The sequence below is a fragment of the Sus scrofa genome, chromosome 9 (genome assembly GCF_054392235.1).
Source record: "Sus scrofa isolate SSC_HxYL_T2T_F1_AM1 chromosome 9, Sscrofa_HxYL_maternal_Yorkshire_Landrace_v2.0, whole genome shotgun sequence".
Classification (NCBI taxonomy): Eukaryota; Metazoa; Chordata; class Mammalia; order Artiodactyla; family Suidae; genus Sus; species Sus scrofa.
The window spans coordinates 374,625-391,614 of NC_139391.1; the positions used below are offsets into that span (position 1 = coordinate 374,625).

The 16,990-nt window shown below is 47.0% G+C and overlaps 1 protein-coding gene across 11 annotated transcripts in view; it reads left to right on the forward strand.

The window, feature by feature from the left end:
- Positions 1-16,990, forward strand: part of DENND5A (DENN domain containing 5A) — an 89,299-nt gene that overhangs the window by 26,940 nt on the left and 45,369 nt on the right. For 9 of the 11 annotated variants that reach the window (XR_014814422.1, XM_084974726.1, XM_084974733.1 and 6 more), the window contains 4 exons: positions 507-578; positions 1,739-1,848; positions 5,031-5,685; positions 16,589-16,776. Coding sequence is in view for 10 of the 11 variants with exons in the window: in XM_084974726.1 (XP_084830852.1) it covers positions 507-578; positions 1,739-1,848; positions 5,031-5,685; positions 16,589-16,776 (1,025 nt within the window). In the remaining variant the exon portion in view is untranslated. The remainder of the gene's footprint in view (positions 1-506; positions 579-1,738; positions 1,849-5,030; positions 5,686-16,588; positions 16,777-16,990) is intronic. The other 2 variants (XM_084974727.1, XM_084974729.1) reach the window with 1 other exon arrangement.

Here is a 16,990-nt window from a genome sequence, read left to right on the forward strand (position 1 = left end):
GTGACCTGCTCACTCGTGCGAATGGAAAGAATTCAACGGCGTTGCCCTTTTTCACGTTGCCCACGTTTTCCCATAATTCCTACGAAGTTTATTTGTTTGAAATATTTAGGTGCATTTAATTTGTCTCCTTCTGCCTAATTCCTGAGAAAAAGCAGTGTTTGGGGTGGTGTAGTTTTGGGTAAAGTGCTAGTGACTATATAGTAATTTAGTATCTGTTGAGCTTTTCATCCCGTTATACTACAGTGGAATGTTTTTCGAACTGTGAATCATGACAGTTAGAAGGTTTGCAGTTAGCATTTTGGGTTTTAATGAGATAGAGATTATGCAAAGACATCCTGTTTCGTAAAGGTGAGTATTTCCTTTGTGAAATTGTTTAAATTTATATATACATGTCGTGTGTGTTTATTGCTTCATGATGTAAATTCGTTTCTTGCTGGAGTAATAGTCAAAACAGTTTGAACGACACTGCTTTATTGTAATACTGTGTTATTTCATTTGTCATGTAGCGTTATGCCAGTACATACAGGCTTCTAAAGCCAGGGATGGTGCCAGGCCTTTCACTTCCAGTACAGCTGAAGGTAAAAACAAAGTTGAGGCTCCCAAAGCTTTCTGGGGGTTCTCGTTTAAGTCTCTCCAGTGGCACTTTGCACCTTAACCTTCTAACTTTTTATGCCTTTTTACCAATAGATTTTTCATATTTGTATTCTTCTAGGTGGTGGGTTCTTTGATTTTTCCTCTTTTCACTTCAGTGTTCTTATTTCAGTATATGCTAAAGTTTTTTAGGGAGGGGAAGGGGGAAACAAAGGAGAATTTCAGAAATTTCAAGTTTTTTTTTTTTTTTTTTTTTTTTTTTTTTATGGTTGTACCTGTGGCATATGGAAGTTCCCAGGCTGGGGGTTGAATCAGAGCTGCAGCTGCCAGCCTACATCACAGCCAGAGCCAGAGCCACGCCACAGCCATGCCATAGCCACAGCCATACCGCAGCCACGCCGCAGCCACGTCATAGCCACAGCCACGCCACAGCTACAGCCACACCACAGCCATGCCATAGCCACAGCCACACCGCAGCCATGCCGCAGCCAGAGCTGAGTCGTATGACTTACACCTCAGCATTAGGCAACTCTGGATACTTAACCTATTGAGTGAGGCCAGGGATCGAACCTGCATCTTTGTGGAGACTGTGTTGGGTTCGTAACCCATTGATCCACAATGGGAACTCCTCCAGATGATTCTGAGTTGAGAAAATAGCTCGTTAGATTTACCTTGAAATCTACGTTCCTAATGTTACTGAATTTTTTAGTCCCTTTGTATTTTTTTCAGACATCATAGAAATGCATACTTTATTCTGAATTTAAAATAATTTATGCTTCTATGATGTTATCAGTTGACTTTAAACAAACTAAATGTGGCTTTTGGGGGAAAAAAGATACAATTCTTTATCTTTCCTTGTGTTTTCTCCCCTCTTCCCTGAAGAAGATTAACTATTGGGTTTGTAGTAATAATTTCAGTTTAAAGAGGCCAAGTAGCTAGCTGGCAGTATCCATCATTAACCATGCTAAACTGTTTCAGCTTCTTTACTGACCTGATAACCGTTGTGCTTTTCCTCTTCTTAGACGGTTGTGTACTAACCCTTTGCCTTCGTTTCTGTAACTTGCGGGACAGCCAAGCTTAGACAGTCATAACCCTGCGATTTCAAGGGACTTTGTGGAGATGATTTGCTTTATTCTTTTTGTTGCAGGAGAAAATTTTGAGCAGACACCGTTGAGACGAACATTCAAGTCTAAGGTCCTTGCCCGGTATCCTGAGAACGTAGACTGGAATCCCTTTGACCAAGATGCAGTGGGAATGGTTAGTATTCGTTAGATACAAGTGTGAGATAATTTATATAGTAACTTACAGTGGGATTGTGAGTTCAGACTAGGGTAGCAGTGGTTCCACCAAATATCAGTAACCCTTGAAGAAGGGGTTATGTGCATATTGTTCATGATTCTGCTTTTTTTTTTTTTTTTTTTTTTAATGGCTGCACTTGCCGCATATGGAATTTCCTGAGCAAGGGGTTGAATCCAAGCTGTGGCTGTGACTCAGGCTACAGTTGCATCAGTGCCAGATCCTTTAACTGATTGTGCCAGGCTGGGGATTGAACCAGCACCTCCACAGGGAGCCGAGGTGCTGCTGTTGGATTCGTAACCCACGGCACCATGGTGGGGACTCTGATTCTGCATTTTGATCACTATATCAGATATTCCAAAATCACAACATGTTTCTTTTGAGGCAATCAAATACGTAGTTTTGGGTCAGTGAACCTTTTTTTTTTCAGTGAGATTGAGCTATTGGCTGCTTATAGCATTGATATTACATGATATAAAGCAGTTTTCTCTGGAGTTTCCACTATGGCACAGTGGGTTAAGGATCTGGTGTTGTCTCTGAAGTGGCGTGGGTTTGATCCCCAGCCCAGTGTAGTGGGTTAAGGATCCAGTGTTACTGCATCTGTGGCATAGGTCACAGCTGTGGCTTGGATTTAGTCCCTGGCCCAGGGGTGTTGTGGTTTGGCCAAAAAAGGAAAAAACAGTTTTCTCCTAATCTGTGTTGTATAGGAGTTCCCTGGTGGCTCAGCAGGTTAAGGATCTGGGGTTATCACTGCTATGGCTCAGGTTCGATCCCTGGCCTGGGAACTTCTGCATGCCAAAAAGAAGAGGTACATGGAACACATTTAAGTAATATGGCAGAAATTGGTATTTTTGTTTTATTATAATTCTAATCTTTTTTTTTTTTTTTTTTTTTTGCTTTTCAGGGCTGCATCCATGGCATATGGAGGCTAGGGGTTTGAATCTGAGCTACAACTGTTGGCCTATGCCACAGCCACAGCAACACAGGATCCAAGCCCCCTCTGCGACCTACACCACAGCTTGCAACCCACTGAGCGAGGCCAGGGATCGAACCTGCAACCTTATGGTTCCTAGTCCGATTCGTTTCTGCTGCACCACTACGGGAGCTCCCTAGGGCAGCATTTTAAATCTATAGAAGAATGCTGCCATGACTAAGCTAACTTGTATTGAGTATTCACTTGGTACTAGGTACTGTGATGAGTACCTTACATGAATTCACTCGTCTAATCCCCCACAGTACCCCGGATGTAGACAGCACTAAGTAAACATACGTAGGCGGTCCTCTTGTGGCCCAGCAGGTTAAGAATCTGACTAGTGTCCATGAGGCTGAAGGTTCAGTCCCTGGCCTTGCTCAGTGGGTTAAGGATCCCCTGTTGCCAACAAACCGTGGTGTAGGTCTAAGATGCGGCTCAGATCCTGCGTCGCTGTGGCTGTGGTGCAGGCCGGCAGCTGCAGCTCCAATTTGACCCCTAGCCTGGGGACCTCCATATGCCTCATGTGCGGCCCTAAAAAGAAAAAAATAAACCCACACAGGCACAGACACACAATACTTAACAGCCGAGGAGACTCAGATCCAGACGGGCTGAGTAACGGGCTCAGGGCCCCCTGGCTGAGGAGCAGCTGAGCTTCACAAACACCGTCGTCTCGTCCCAGAACTGTGCTCCCAGCCACGTTTAGTAACTTTTCGAGGATGGTCTTGTTTGATGCCCGAGGGAACCTTGTGAAGCAGACACAGCGAACCGTGTTGTCCTCACTTCGCAATGAGGACACCGAGTCTTAGCCCCAAGTTTTTTGACGCCTCGTCTGGCGCTTATTTCCTTTCGGCAAAGCCCAGAAACCCTTCGGCTTTGAGAAGTCACGCTCAGGGCTCACGGATGTACCGTACTGTGCTGTTCAGCCGGCCTCCGGGCAGTCCGTGTGTGGAGCTCGGTGTGTGTGAGAGCGGGAAGTGGGGACTGATTGATTCAGGTCGGTTGGATGAGCGGTCCACGTTTCTCTATATAACCCAGCTGAATTAGAGTGGAAAACGGATTCTTTATCCTGATTATGTCATTTCCTTGCTTTATATGAAATCAACACCCCCTTTCTTTTCCTATGAAAAGAGGTTTTATTGATGACAGAAACTTGTGAGCTGGTGGAGTCAAAAGCTTTATTTTTAGGTATGAAGTTGCATCTGTCTGGTTTTAGATATATTTCTAGCATCAGCTCCTAATACATGCTGTCATGCTTAACCACCTGCCAAAACTCTTTAGTTCTTTTACCTCCTTTGTGCATTTTCTTTTTTCTTTTCCTTTTTTTAAGGGGCATACCTGCAGCACATGGAAGTTCCCAGGCTAAGGGCTGAATTGGAGCTCCAGCTGCTGGCCCACACCACAGCAAAGCCAGATCCGAGCCACGTCTGCAACCTACACCACAGCTCACAGCAATGCCACATCCTTAACCTGCTGAGCCAGGCTGGGAATAGAACCCGAAACCTCATGGATCCTGGTCAGATTTGGTAACTGCCGAGCCATGAAGGGAACTCCCTTTGTGCATTTTCTTTGTGCCTCGGAAATGCCCTTCTTTTTCTTGTCTACCTGGTGAATTCTAGGAAAGCTTATCTCTGAAGCCTCTTCTGATGTCCCAGACTGTGTTGCTCATTCTGTGTTCCTCAGGCATTTTATGTACATTTGTTGGAGCCTCGATAAATGCATCGTGGTTTTAGTTACTTGTGTGTCTTGGCATGGGCGTTCTTTTCTTTTCTTTTCTTTTTCTTTTTGTCTTTCTGTCGATTCTAGGACTGCACCCGAGGTGTATGGAGGTTCCCAGGCTAGGTCCAAGCTGAGCTGGAGCCGCTGGCCTACACCACAGCCACAGCCATGCCAGATCTGAGCTGCGTCTGCGACCTACGCCACAGCCCATGGCAACCCACTGAGCGAGGCCAGGGATCGAACCCGCAACCTCATGGCTCCTAGTGGATTCGCTAACCACTGCGCCACGACAGGAACTCCGCCTGGGCGTTCTTTAGGGCTGATTTTTGCTGTGTTGGTCTTGATGTTCCAAAGCCCCGGCACAGTAGGTGCTCGTTCAGTGAACGGGTTGTGCTGGGGTTCGGAGAGAAGGGTCGGGGGAGCGTCTCGCCACTTGTGCCCCCTTGTCTTGCAGCTGTGCATGCCCAAAGGGCTGGCGTTCAAGACCCAGGCCGACCCCAGGGAGCCTCAGTTTCACGCCTTCATCATTACAAGGGAGGACGGCTCGCGGACCTTTGGCTTTGCCCTCACGTTTTACGAGGAGGTGACGAGCAAGCAGATCTGCAGCGCGATGCAGACGCTCTACCACATGCACAATGCCGAGTATGACGTCTTCCACGCGCCCCCGGATGGCCAGGACCACAGTGGCCTGCGGGACGGCGGGGGCGCTCCTGGGACCAAGCTGCAGCGCCTCAACTCCTACGACATCAGCCGGGACACGCTCTACGTCTCCAAGTGCATCTGCCTCATCACGCCCATGGCCTTCATGAAGGCGTGTCGCAGCGTCCTGGAGCAGCTGCACCGGGCGGTCACGTCGCCCCAGCCGCCCCCGCTGCCCCTGGAGAGCTACATATACAACGTCCTCTACGAGGTGCCGCTCCCGCCCCCCGGCCGCTCCTTGAAGTTTTCCGGGGTCTACGCGCCCATCGTCTGCCAGAGACCAAGCACCAGCGAGCTGCCCCTGTTCGACTTTCCTGTCAGAGAGGTCTTCGAGCTGCTGGGGGTGGAGAACGTGTTTCAGCTCTTCACTTGCGCCCTGCTGGAGTTTCAGATCCTGCTCTACTCGCAGCGTAAGTCCCGGGGCGCGCGTAGGGCCCGCTTCTGCCCGAAGCAGGCGCAGCGGCCCGGTGGTGAGGCTCAGGGCTGCCGCAGGCGGGGCAGCTCCTGGTTCTCTCGTGGGCAGGTGCCGGGCCGCAGGCTGAAGCAACGGGAGAGCCTGCCGTCGGCGATGGGCTCTCCGCATGGCCTCCTGCCACGTGCGCCGGTCTGGGAGGGACCTGCCTCCTGAGGGCTCTTCTGATCGATGCTCTGGGAGGAGGCAGGAGCTGATGGCCGCTGGGACGCAGACGTCCCATCACCTCTGCTTGTCGTTCTGCAGGGTTATTCGGGCTCCTTCTCAGGCTGACAATAGTGGTCATTTTTCGTGTATTGGAAAAAATTACATTTGAGAAGATGAGGATGTTTTGCTTTTTTTCTGTCGTTTGTTATAATTGAGTTGTTTTTTTTTTTTTTTTTTTTTTTTTGCCTTTTTAGCTATTTCTTGGGCCGCTCCCACGGCATATGGAGGTTCCCAGGCGAGGGGTCGAATCGGAGCTGTAGCCCCCGGCCTGCGCCAGAGCCACAGCAATGCGGGATCTGAGCCTCGTCTGCAACCGACGCCACAGCTCACGGCAACGCCAGATCGTTAACCCACTGAGCAAGGGCAGGGACCGAACCCGCCACCTCAAAGTTCCTAGTTGGATTCGTTAACCACTGCGCCACCACGGGAACTCCCCTGAGTTGTTTTTATACATGAAGGTTAGGCGATTGTGAGCAGCAGATTTGAACAAAACAGTGAAGCAGAGCAGAAGGAAACAAAGGTTTATTAAATGAGCTGAATAAGTACCTAGAATTCGTTCAGGACATATCTACTGAGAGTCTGCTGTCTGTTAGGAGTCATTTTGGGGGCTAGAGATTCAGTGGCGGACAAACATAGATAAAAATCTCTGCCGTAATAGAACTTGTATTTCAGTGGGGAAAGAGGTGATTCCATAAATAAATAAAATATTTAGGATATAAGGTGGCAACACGGTCTGTGGAGAGAAATAATACACGGAAGAGCATAGTACTGGGGGAAGGGAAATTCCAACTTTTAATTAGGTTAGGTCTTTCCTTTTTTTTTCAAACTTTTTAACTGTCAATTCAAGGCGTCATGGTAGACATATGTTTTTTTTGTTTTGTTTTGTTTTGTTTTATTTTTGTCTTTTTGCTATTTCTTGGGCCGCTCCCGCAGCATGTGGAGGTTCCTCGGCTAGGGGTCTAATCGGAGCTGTAGCCACCGGCCTATGCCAGAGCCACAGCAACGTGGGATCCGAGCTGTGTCTGCAACCTACACCACAGCTCACGGCAACGCCAGATCCTTAACCCACTGAGCAAGGGCAGGGACCGAACCCGCAAGCTCATGGTTCCCAGTTGGTTTTGTTAACCACTGCGCCACGACGGGAACTCCTTTTTTTTTTTAAGGGTTGAACGTGTGTCATATGGAAGTTCCCAGGCTAGGGGTCTAATCGGAACTGCACCTGCTGGCCTACGCCACAGCCACCGCCACCCCAGATCTGAGCCACGTCTGTGACCACAGCTCATGGCAATGCTGGACCCTTAACCCACTGAGCGAGGCCAGGGATTGAACCTGCATCTTCATGGATGCCATTGGAATTTGTTACTGCTGAGCCACAGCAGGAACTCCAGGTTAGGCCTTTCTGAGTGACGCATGTTAATGTCTGCAGGAAATGTATGCCAGGCCAAGGGTGCAGGAAGCCAGAAGGTTCTAGGCAGCAGGTTGCTTGGTGCGCTAAAGAGCAATGAGGGATCCGGGGTGGGGTGGGTGCCATGCAGGGGGTCCCAGAGCCCACAGGCTAGTAGGTAGGGGGTGGGGGGAGAGGGGGTGCCGTGCAGGGGGTCCCAGAGCCCCCAGGTCAGGTTGTGCAGAGAGCACTGTAGACCACTGTAGACTGCTACTCCGAGGTGCGTCGTCGTGAGGTCTTCAGAGTGTTGAATTTTTTGTTTTGAAACAGTCCCCAGCTTGTAGAGGAGTTGTAAGAAGTGGTCAAAGAACTCGTGTTCGCGCTCCTGCAGTTCCGCCCCGTTCACGTTTGGCCTGCAGTGTTGTTGCGCCCTCTGTGTCTCAGTGTGTGTGGGCACATAACCGAATCATTGAGAGTCGTGCTCCTGTCTCTACCTCAGCTTTTACTTCGTAAGAACATTTTCTTTTCACACAACCGTAGTATGATTAATAGACGGAGGAAGTCTAACACTGATAAAGTGATAGTATTCCGATTTCAGCCGTATCTAATAAGCTCCACCAGGACAGATTTTTTTTAAGATCGAGGGACAGTTGAGGTGCAGAGTTCTATACGTTTCAGGTTGCAGCATGGCGACTCCCACTTCTTAAAGGTCGTATTCCATGTGTAGTCGTTCTAGAATACTGGCTCCATTCCCTGCGTTGCACAGTCCATCTCTGTGACTTCTTTATTCTCACATGGTTTGTGCCTCTTAATCCCCAGCCCTGTCCTGGCCCTCGCTCCTTCCCACTCCTCCTTGGTAACCGCTAGTTTGTTCTCTTTATCTGTGAATCCGCTTCTTTTTTGTTGTAATCCCTAGTTTGTTTTGCTTTTGAGATTCCACATACAAGTGAATGACAAGTTAAAAAACAATTCCTGGTCCTGGATCTAGTCCTGTAGAGGTACTAAATGCATTGCTTTTAGTAGTTAATACCTTGTGTCTCTCCTGACTGGTGTTTTTGAAGCTCCCAGGCAAGGTGTCTTGTAGGGTGTCCTTCAGTTTGGGTCTGTCTGATGTTTCCTCGTGATTAGATTCAGGTGATAACTTTTTGGCTGGAGTATCACAGAAATGACATTTCGGTTGTCTCAGCGTATGGTGTGAAAAGGAACATAATGTCTGTTTTTATCGTCATGGGGGCCACACGAAATTCCATTTTTGGTAAAATGTTAATTTGATCGCTTGGTTGAAATGACGTCTGTTGAGTTTCTTAACTGGAAAGTTAGCATTTTTACCCTTTGCTATCATGAAGTAATGTGCGAGGAGATACTTTGAAACTCTAGAAATACACTGTTCCTCTTGAAAGTTTTGCTTAATAGATTTAACATCCAATAATGACTCTAGTCTGAATCTGCAATCCTGTGATGGTTGCATTCTACTGTGAGTAAGGACGGTACATTCTCCCTTGTGTAGTTATTGTTGTGTGGACTCAGAGATTCTTATTTTACTTATATGTTATTTAGCCCATTACCCGAATTAATTGTTTTGATGCTAAAATTGTCCCAAATTTGGTGCACAGGCAAATTCTGAATAATGGCAATGTCTGAGTAAATGTTTGTTGAATGAATGAAAAACATATGCTGATAACCGCAGCACTAGCTGCTGTATTAAGAGGATATCTCCAAATGGGGAATGAAGAAAAGCAGCGTCCAGGAAGGAGGGCATTGTAGTAGGTCAGCTAAGTGAGAGGTGTATGGTCTGTGACTAGGGAGGGAGCAGCAGAGGGGTACGAAATGGTCAGATTCTGGGATGGTTTGAAGGCGAAGCGTGGAGACTATGGTGAATTGAAGAGCACAGCTAGAGTGTCCATCTCAAGTGGACAGCCACTGGGAGTTCCTGTCTGGGCGCAACAGAAACAAATCTGACTAGCATCCATGAGGATGTGGGTTCAATCCCTGGCTTCGCTCAGTGGGTTGGGGATCTGGCATTGCTGTGAGCTGAAGCGTAGGTTGCAGACACGGCTCAGATCCCACGTTGCTGTGGCTGTGGTGTAGGCCAGCAGCTGTAGCTTGGATTGGATCCCTAGCCTGGGAACCTCCAGGTGTGGCCCTAAAAGGTGCAAAAAACTAAAAAAAACCCAACCGTGGACACCCACTAATTAGCTCCAGTTAATTCTTTGTGGAAATCCTGGCCTAATGTTAGTAGATCTTCCAATTTTTCGTGAGGACCCCGATTTTAAAGGAGAAATTTTTGACTTTTAAACATTGGTAACAACGTTCTTATCAAACACTATGGACCAAAGAAAAAGCATCTGTTGATTGAACGTGGTTCTTGGGGCTTCTCTTTGCAACTAGTTTAAAAGAACAACTTTCAGACCTCCGTCCCTGGGTGAGGTATAGCCTCGTATCAGTCTTGTTGTTTTCTTAGTTACCGTTTCTTGACTGGAGCTGGGCAAAGCAGTTGACCCTGGAACTACATAGGGTTGAACTGTGCAGGTCCACTTGTGTGATTTTTTTCCATAAATATGTACTGTAAGACTCCGCGATCCATGGCTGGTTGAATCCTTGGATGTGGAACCATGGCTAGAGAGGGCCACCTCTAACGTTACACGTGGGTTTTCAACGGCATAGCTGGTAGGCATCCCCGGCCTCCCTATTGTTCAAGGGTCAGCTGTACTTTGAAACAGAGACCTGGTTAATAGTGAAATCTGTCTGGTTTAGACCAGGACAGAGGAGGATCAGGTTTCTTGTGCATCCCTAATGAAAATAATAGTGGAGTTCCCCTTGTGGCTCAGTGAAAACAAATCTGACCAGCATCCATGAGGACGCAGGTTGGATCCCTGGCCTCGCTCAGTGGGTTAAGGGGTCTGGCATTGCTGTGAGCTGTGGTGTAGATTGCAGACACGACTTGGATCCTGTGCTGCTGTGGCTGTGGTATAGGCCAGCACCTACAGCTCTGATTCAACCCCTAGCCTGGGAACCTCTATATGCCTTGGGTGCAGCCCTAAAAAGACAAAAGACAAAAGAAAAAAGAATAGTTTTTTAAAAACAAATAAATAATATGTGCAGAAAGTGTGGAGAGAATTGACTGTTTCCCTTTCGTTTTGATGTAGACTCCTATTTTTGTGAAGTAATTTTTTTCATGCCCCTTTATGTAGTGCACTTTTTAATGTGTTATACAGTATTAATTGTAAGTCTTTATTTATTTTTTTGTTTTTGTTTTTTGGTCTTTTCTAGGGCCGCACTCACAGCATGTGAAGGTTCCCAGGCTAGGGGTCGAATCGGAGCTGTAGACACTGGCCTACACCACAGCCACAGCAATACAGCATCCGAGCCATGTCTGCAACCTATACCGCAGCTCACGGCAACGCCAGATCCTTAACCCGCTGAGTGAGGCCAGGGATCGAACCCTCAACCTCATGGTTCCTAGTTGGATTTGTTAACCACTGAGCCACAACGGGAACTCCTTTTTGTCTTTTTTTATCTTTTTAGGGCCGTACCTAAAAGCCCACGTTTTGACATATATAGGGTATATTAAAGTGAGACTTAGAAAAAAGCATTTCAGTCATACGGTAGAAATTTAAAATGTTACAAAATGGTAAAAGTATTATGATGTGTGCGACTTAGCACTGTTTCCTTCCAGACGTGGACATGCATATTCAGCATATATACTTTTTATAAACAACACAAATGGGAGCACACCAATCTTTTTTTTTTTTGTATTTTTAGGGCCGCACCTGCAGCATATGGAGGTTCCCAGGCTAGGAGTCTAATTGTAGCTACAGCTGCCGGCCTGCACCAGAGCCACAGCAACGCCAGATCCAAGCCGAGTCTGTGACCTACACCACAGCTCATGGCAATGCCGGATCCTTAACCCACTGAGCGAGGCCAGGGATCGAACCCGCAACCTCATGGATACTATTTGGATTTGTTTCCGCTGCGCCACGATGGGAACTCCCCAACACACCAATCATTTTTATATCTTCTTTCATTTAGTAGTATTTCTTGGAGCTATCAGGACACAGAGATTAGGCTGTTTCCTAAGAACAAAGACTGCGTATGAGAGCATCCTTGTTTACACGATTTTCACAGAAGTGTAATTCGCAGGTACAGCTTATGATTTCGTTTCTAGTTTGTAGGAGCTGCCCTGTAGTTTGTTTTAGGAGTGAACTTATCTGTAAAGTGATCCCAAGTCTAATGTCTTTCTCTGCACTGAGAGAAGTCATTAAGAGTGTACTGATTGGAGTTCCCTGGTGGCCTAGCAGCTAAGGACTCAGCATTGTCATGGCTGTGGTTCGGGTTCGATACCTGGCCAGGGAACTTTGCGGGTGTGGGAAAAAAAAAAAAAAGAATATGCTGCTTATTATTGTCTCTGGTCGCCTCTCGGAGTACTCCTCGTATGCTTTGCATTATTTCCTTTTGTTATAAGTCATTGCTCATTACAGCAGCATGGGAGCTGTAAGAAAACCCATGCAGCTGCCTGGGGCTAAAGTGTTGATTTTTGATTATTATTATTATTTTTTGGCCTCTCTTATGGAAGTTCCCAGGTCAGGGATAGACCCACGCTGGGTTGAACCCACAATGCTGCAGAGACCCGAGCTGCTGAAGTGGCAGTGCTGGATCTAACATGCTGTGCCACAGGGGAACTCCTCAAGTTGATTTTGATGGGTTAAAACTCTTTGGATGCAGGTGAACATCAGCTGCTTCCTGTTTATTGGTTTCACCTTTTGGGAGCGATAAGCACAGAGGGAGGCAGTGGTGAAGGAGATACTGGCTGTATTGCTTGTACTGGTGTGGAAATGGGTTTTGTGTTGTTGCTTATGGCTCCAGGAAGTCCACATTCTTGGTGGGTACCAGATTGCTAGATCCCCGAGGCATTGTTTATTAGGCCATCCTTTAAGGTGCCTTGTTGCTTTTGTAAAATATAAAAAATGTAGGGAAAAAGAAATCCACAACGTAAACTGGAGAGGCCGTAAAATCCCAGATTTGCACTATCTGGAAAACTGAACCACGTAGATGGAAAGCAGCTTAGCCTTGAAAGAGGAGATTGTCGCTCACGCCCAAGTGTTTTGTTTCTAAGAATCCCCAGTTTGATGTGCGCCACAGGGAGTTCTTTAGGGATTTCGTTCTGGGGCAAATGAGGTTACCCACTCCAGCAAAGATAAGTGGGTCGAGTTTCAGTTACTGGATTAGATTTATCCTAAAGAGTGAGGAAAAACCAGAACTTGGTGTCTGTGCTATTGAAAAACCTGCTTGGAGAGTTCCCTTTGTGGCGCAGTGGAAATGAATCGCATGAGTACCTGTGAGGATGCGGGTCAGTCCCCGGCCTCGCTCAGTGGGTAGGGGATCCGGCCTTGCCGTGAGCTGTGGTGCAGGTGGCAGACACAGCTTGCATCCTATGTTGCCGTGGCTGTGGTGCAGGCGGGCAGCTGGCAGTTTGACCCCTAGCCTGGGAACCTCCGCATACCTCGGGTGCGCCCCCTCCCCCTAAAAAACCCTGCTTTTATGGAGCAGAGAAGGCTCCTTCCTTCATACTTTAGCATGTGCGGTTTTATGGTTAGAGGCTCTGACCCCCGACCCACTGTAACTTGGCCCAGTGCTCAGGAAGCCTCGTGATGAAGGCCTGTTAGCCGCTGTGAGATGGCCTTGTCTCTGAGCAGACTTGTTGGGGTGCCAGCCGCATAAAGAAGTGGCACCTGATTTATTGATTTTGGAGGGAGAAGCCTTTTGGTTTTCACGTGATTGAAACGGCCGTGCTGCTTCCTGCTTTTGAAAAAGAAATCCAGAAATGGTGTGTCTGTACTCATTTATACACTGGAAGAGAAGGGAGGAATTATTCAGTGTAATATTTATTCAAAATATGCATTTAAGAGCCATTGTGGGGATCCAGTAAAACTGGACTTACAGCCTTAAATGTCACTTGAAGGGTTTGCCCACGCCTTTACATTCTTTCAATTCATCTTAATTTTGAATTTTTAAAGTAAATTCTTATGATATCTTGGATTCTTAAGATTACTGCTCCTAGGAGTTCCCGTCGTGGCGCAGCGGTTAACGAATCCGACTAGGAACCATGAGGTTGCGGGTTCGATCCCTGCCCTTGCTCAGTGGGTTAACGATCCGGCGTTGCCGCGAGCTGTGGTGTAGGTTGCAGACGCGGCTCGGATCCCGCGTTGCTGTGGCTCTGGCGTAGGCCGGTGGCTACAGCTCCGATTCAACCCCTAGCCTGGGAACCTCCATATGCCGCGGGAGCGGCCCAAGAAATAGCAACAATAACTACAACAACAAAAGACAAAAAAAAAAAAAAAAAAAAGGGTTAAAAAAAGATTACTGCTCCTAGTGGATTATTTACAAAAAGAGGTGGAAATATAAAAATTGAGGTCTCATCTGGAGAATACTTAGAATTCTTTTTTTTGGGGGGGGGCGCATCCATGGCATATGGAGGTTCCCAGGCCAGGGGTTGAATCGGAGCCACAGCTGCTGGCCTACACCACAGCCCCAGCAATGCCAGATCTGAGCCACATCTGCGGCCTACACCACAGCTCACAGCAGCGCTGGATCTGTAACCCACTGAGTGAGGCCATGGATTGAACTTGAATCCTCATGGATGCTGGTTGGCCTTGTTAACCTCTGAGCTACGACGGGAACTCCATAATTGTAGTAGCTTCTTAATAGTAGCAGTCGTTAGAGGACTCCCAGAGCAGAAAGCAGATAAAGTTGGGCAGGTGCCCCAGAGATAAAAGAGGCTGAAGCTGGAACTTGTGATGGTCTAAATTCGTTGTTCAGTTGCTGCTTACTTTCATGTTGGACTAAATATTTTTTTCTGAAAGAATATATAGTTATCTAATATAATCCTTGAAATAGGCTTTTTTTTTTTTTTATTTGGGAAATATTTTTGTTGTTGCTTTAATGGGGAGAGAGTCCTCAGCAACTAGTTTTTAATGGGGAATGACAGTGCTTTTTATGGGCACAGTGAAAAATAAGGACAACTCTGTCCTTATCAGTCTGCCCCTGATCTTTAGTGAATGTGAAATGCTTGTGCTCTTTTTGTCCTGCTGCTAAACCAGGTGTATTTTTAAAAAATTATTACTGGCGATTAAATCTCTGAGCTCAGTTTATCCACTGATTGTTTACATCATGTATCTATGAATGCCTTAGTTTTCCCCAAAGAAGCATGAGCCGCTTTACTGTAGTGCATCAAAATGCTTGAGATGATGACGTTTTAGTCATGAGCTTCTTATTTATTTGCGTTACTAGTTAAAAAAAAGCAAAGTAAAACTATTTCCAGATCATGCTTAAGAACAAGGTGGTAAGCTGCTCCAAATTCCCTGGTGAGCAGATGTAGGGATGCTTCACTGAAACTTCTGCCTAATGTCTCCTCACATCCTACTCATTCTTCATTTTCTGGAAAGCTTTTTGTTACTTATAAGTCTTTTGTGAACCAAGTTGTGATTTGTTTAAATGGTGGGCTGAGTTTTTAGTACATAAAGCCATTTACCCCTTGTGAAAATTCATTTGAAATCAGCCATTTCAAGATTTTAAAATTTATGTTCCTGCCTTTTCCTTAAGGGGATGAAACCATTATACCATTTGTGAGTAGTAATTTTTAAATTTTCAATTTTAATCAATCCATTTTATTGGCCTTGCTGCTGTGCTTTTTACTCTTTGTTTTTTCAGGGCTGCACCTACAGCATATGGAAGTTCCCAGGCTAGGGGTCAAATCGGAGCTGCAGCTGCCAGCCTACACACCACAGCTACAGCAATGCCAGATCCGAGCCGCATCTGGGACCTACACCACAGTTCATGGCCACACTGGATCCTTAACCCCCTGCGTGGGGCCAGGGATCGACCCTGAATCCTCGTGGATACTAGTCGGGTTGTTACCATGGAGCCATAATGGGAACTCCAACTTTTTACTCATTTGAAAAATAAAAAGGTCTTGGAGTTTCCGCATGACTCAGGGGGTTAAGTATCTGGCATTGTCACTGCAGTGGCTTGAGTTGCTGCTGTGGTGGGTTTGATCCCTGGCTCAGGAACTTCCACATGTCTTGTGGCCAGAAAACAAAACAAAAACATGAAAACAAAACAGATGTAGAGTTGCATTCTGAAGAAAAGCTCAACCTTGAGCACAAGCCTTCCCTCCCAGCTTGTGACCTCTTTTGAGCAATGAAAGTTAGTCTGCTGGGTCTTTCAAGTTCTGGGGAAGCTTTGTTTTGTTCCCTGGCCAGAGGTTAAATTCGAGCTGCAGCTGTGACCTACACTGCAGCCGTGGCCACGCTGGATCCTTTAACTGACTGCACCAGCCCAGGGGTTGAACTTGCACCTCTGCGGCGACCCAAGTCAGATTCTTAACCTGCTGCACCACAGCAGGAACTCCTTTATCACAGTGTTAAAACGACACCTGCATGTTCTTTCTGTTTAGGAAAGGTTGCCGCGTGGAGGGCAGGCTCTGCTAGTGTGGAAAACCAGCTTCTTTGTGCCTGGTGGTTCTTCGGGCTTGATCTTGGAAGGCCAAGTTCATATCAGCTCCTTATAGAATGTAGATGTATGTGAGCGGTAAAATGAGGTTTTTGCATTCATGCTGAAGGGAGACCAGATCAATCTTCCTTTTTCTTTTTCTTTTTCTTTCTGGTCTTGTCTAGGGCCGCACCCGCGGCATGTGGAGGTTCCCAGGCTAGGGGTCTAATCGGAGCTGTAGCCGCCAGTCTACACCACAGCCACAGCAATGCGGGATCCGAGCCGAGTCTGCAGCCTACACCACAGCTCATGGCAATGGCAGATCCTTAACCCACTGAGCGAGGCCAGGGATCGAACCTGTAACCTCGTGGTTCCTCGTCGGATTCGTGAACCACTGCGCCACCACGGGAACTCCTTCCTTTTCTTTTTGTTCGAGTTCCCCACTCCCCTTCTGCTTAAGAGAATCTAACCTAACATCCTGGTTTAGTGTTTAGAGCAAGGTGCTATGTACATTTCTGTGGTAGTTCTACCTTTAATTTTATTAATAGCTAGGACCTAATAATAAAATCGTGGGGGGGGGCTGTATTTCAGCCTGTGGTCCACTGAGATCTCCGTGGTGTCTCTGTGACACCCACACGGGAGTCGAACTCTGAGCGCAGCTTTGCTGTCTAATGCGAAATTGTACGGAAGGGTTTGACTTCTCTCTGGGGAGCAAGCGTATCATTTTTTGACGGGGGTGTGTGTGTGTTCTGTGTCCTGACAGACTACCAGCGGCTGATGGCAGTGGCGGAGACCATCACGGCCCTCATGTTTCCTTTCCAGTGGCAGCACGTCTATGTCCCCATCCTCCCGGCGTCTCTCCTCCATTTCCTAGACGCCCCTGTGCCGTACCTGATGGGCTTGCACTCCAATGGCCTGGATGACCGCTCAAAGCTGGAGCTGCCTCAAGAGGTGAGGGAACTGGAGCGACGGTGCCACCGCCCTGAAGTAGGATTTGGGAGGGAAGGGCTCTGGGATGAGCCAGGAGGGTATCATCGAGTTTCTTTTATTTTTGGGAAACAGAAATAACTTTCCAGGAAAAAAGTAAGAACAATGAACATTTAGCTCAATTTATGATTCCAGAAACACAGGTGTGTCCTTTATCACCTGACATACATCTGTGGTA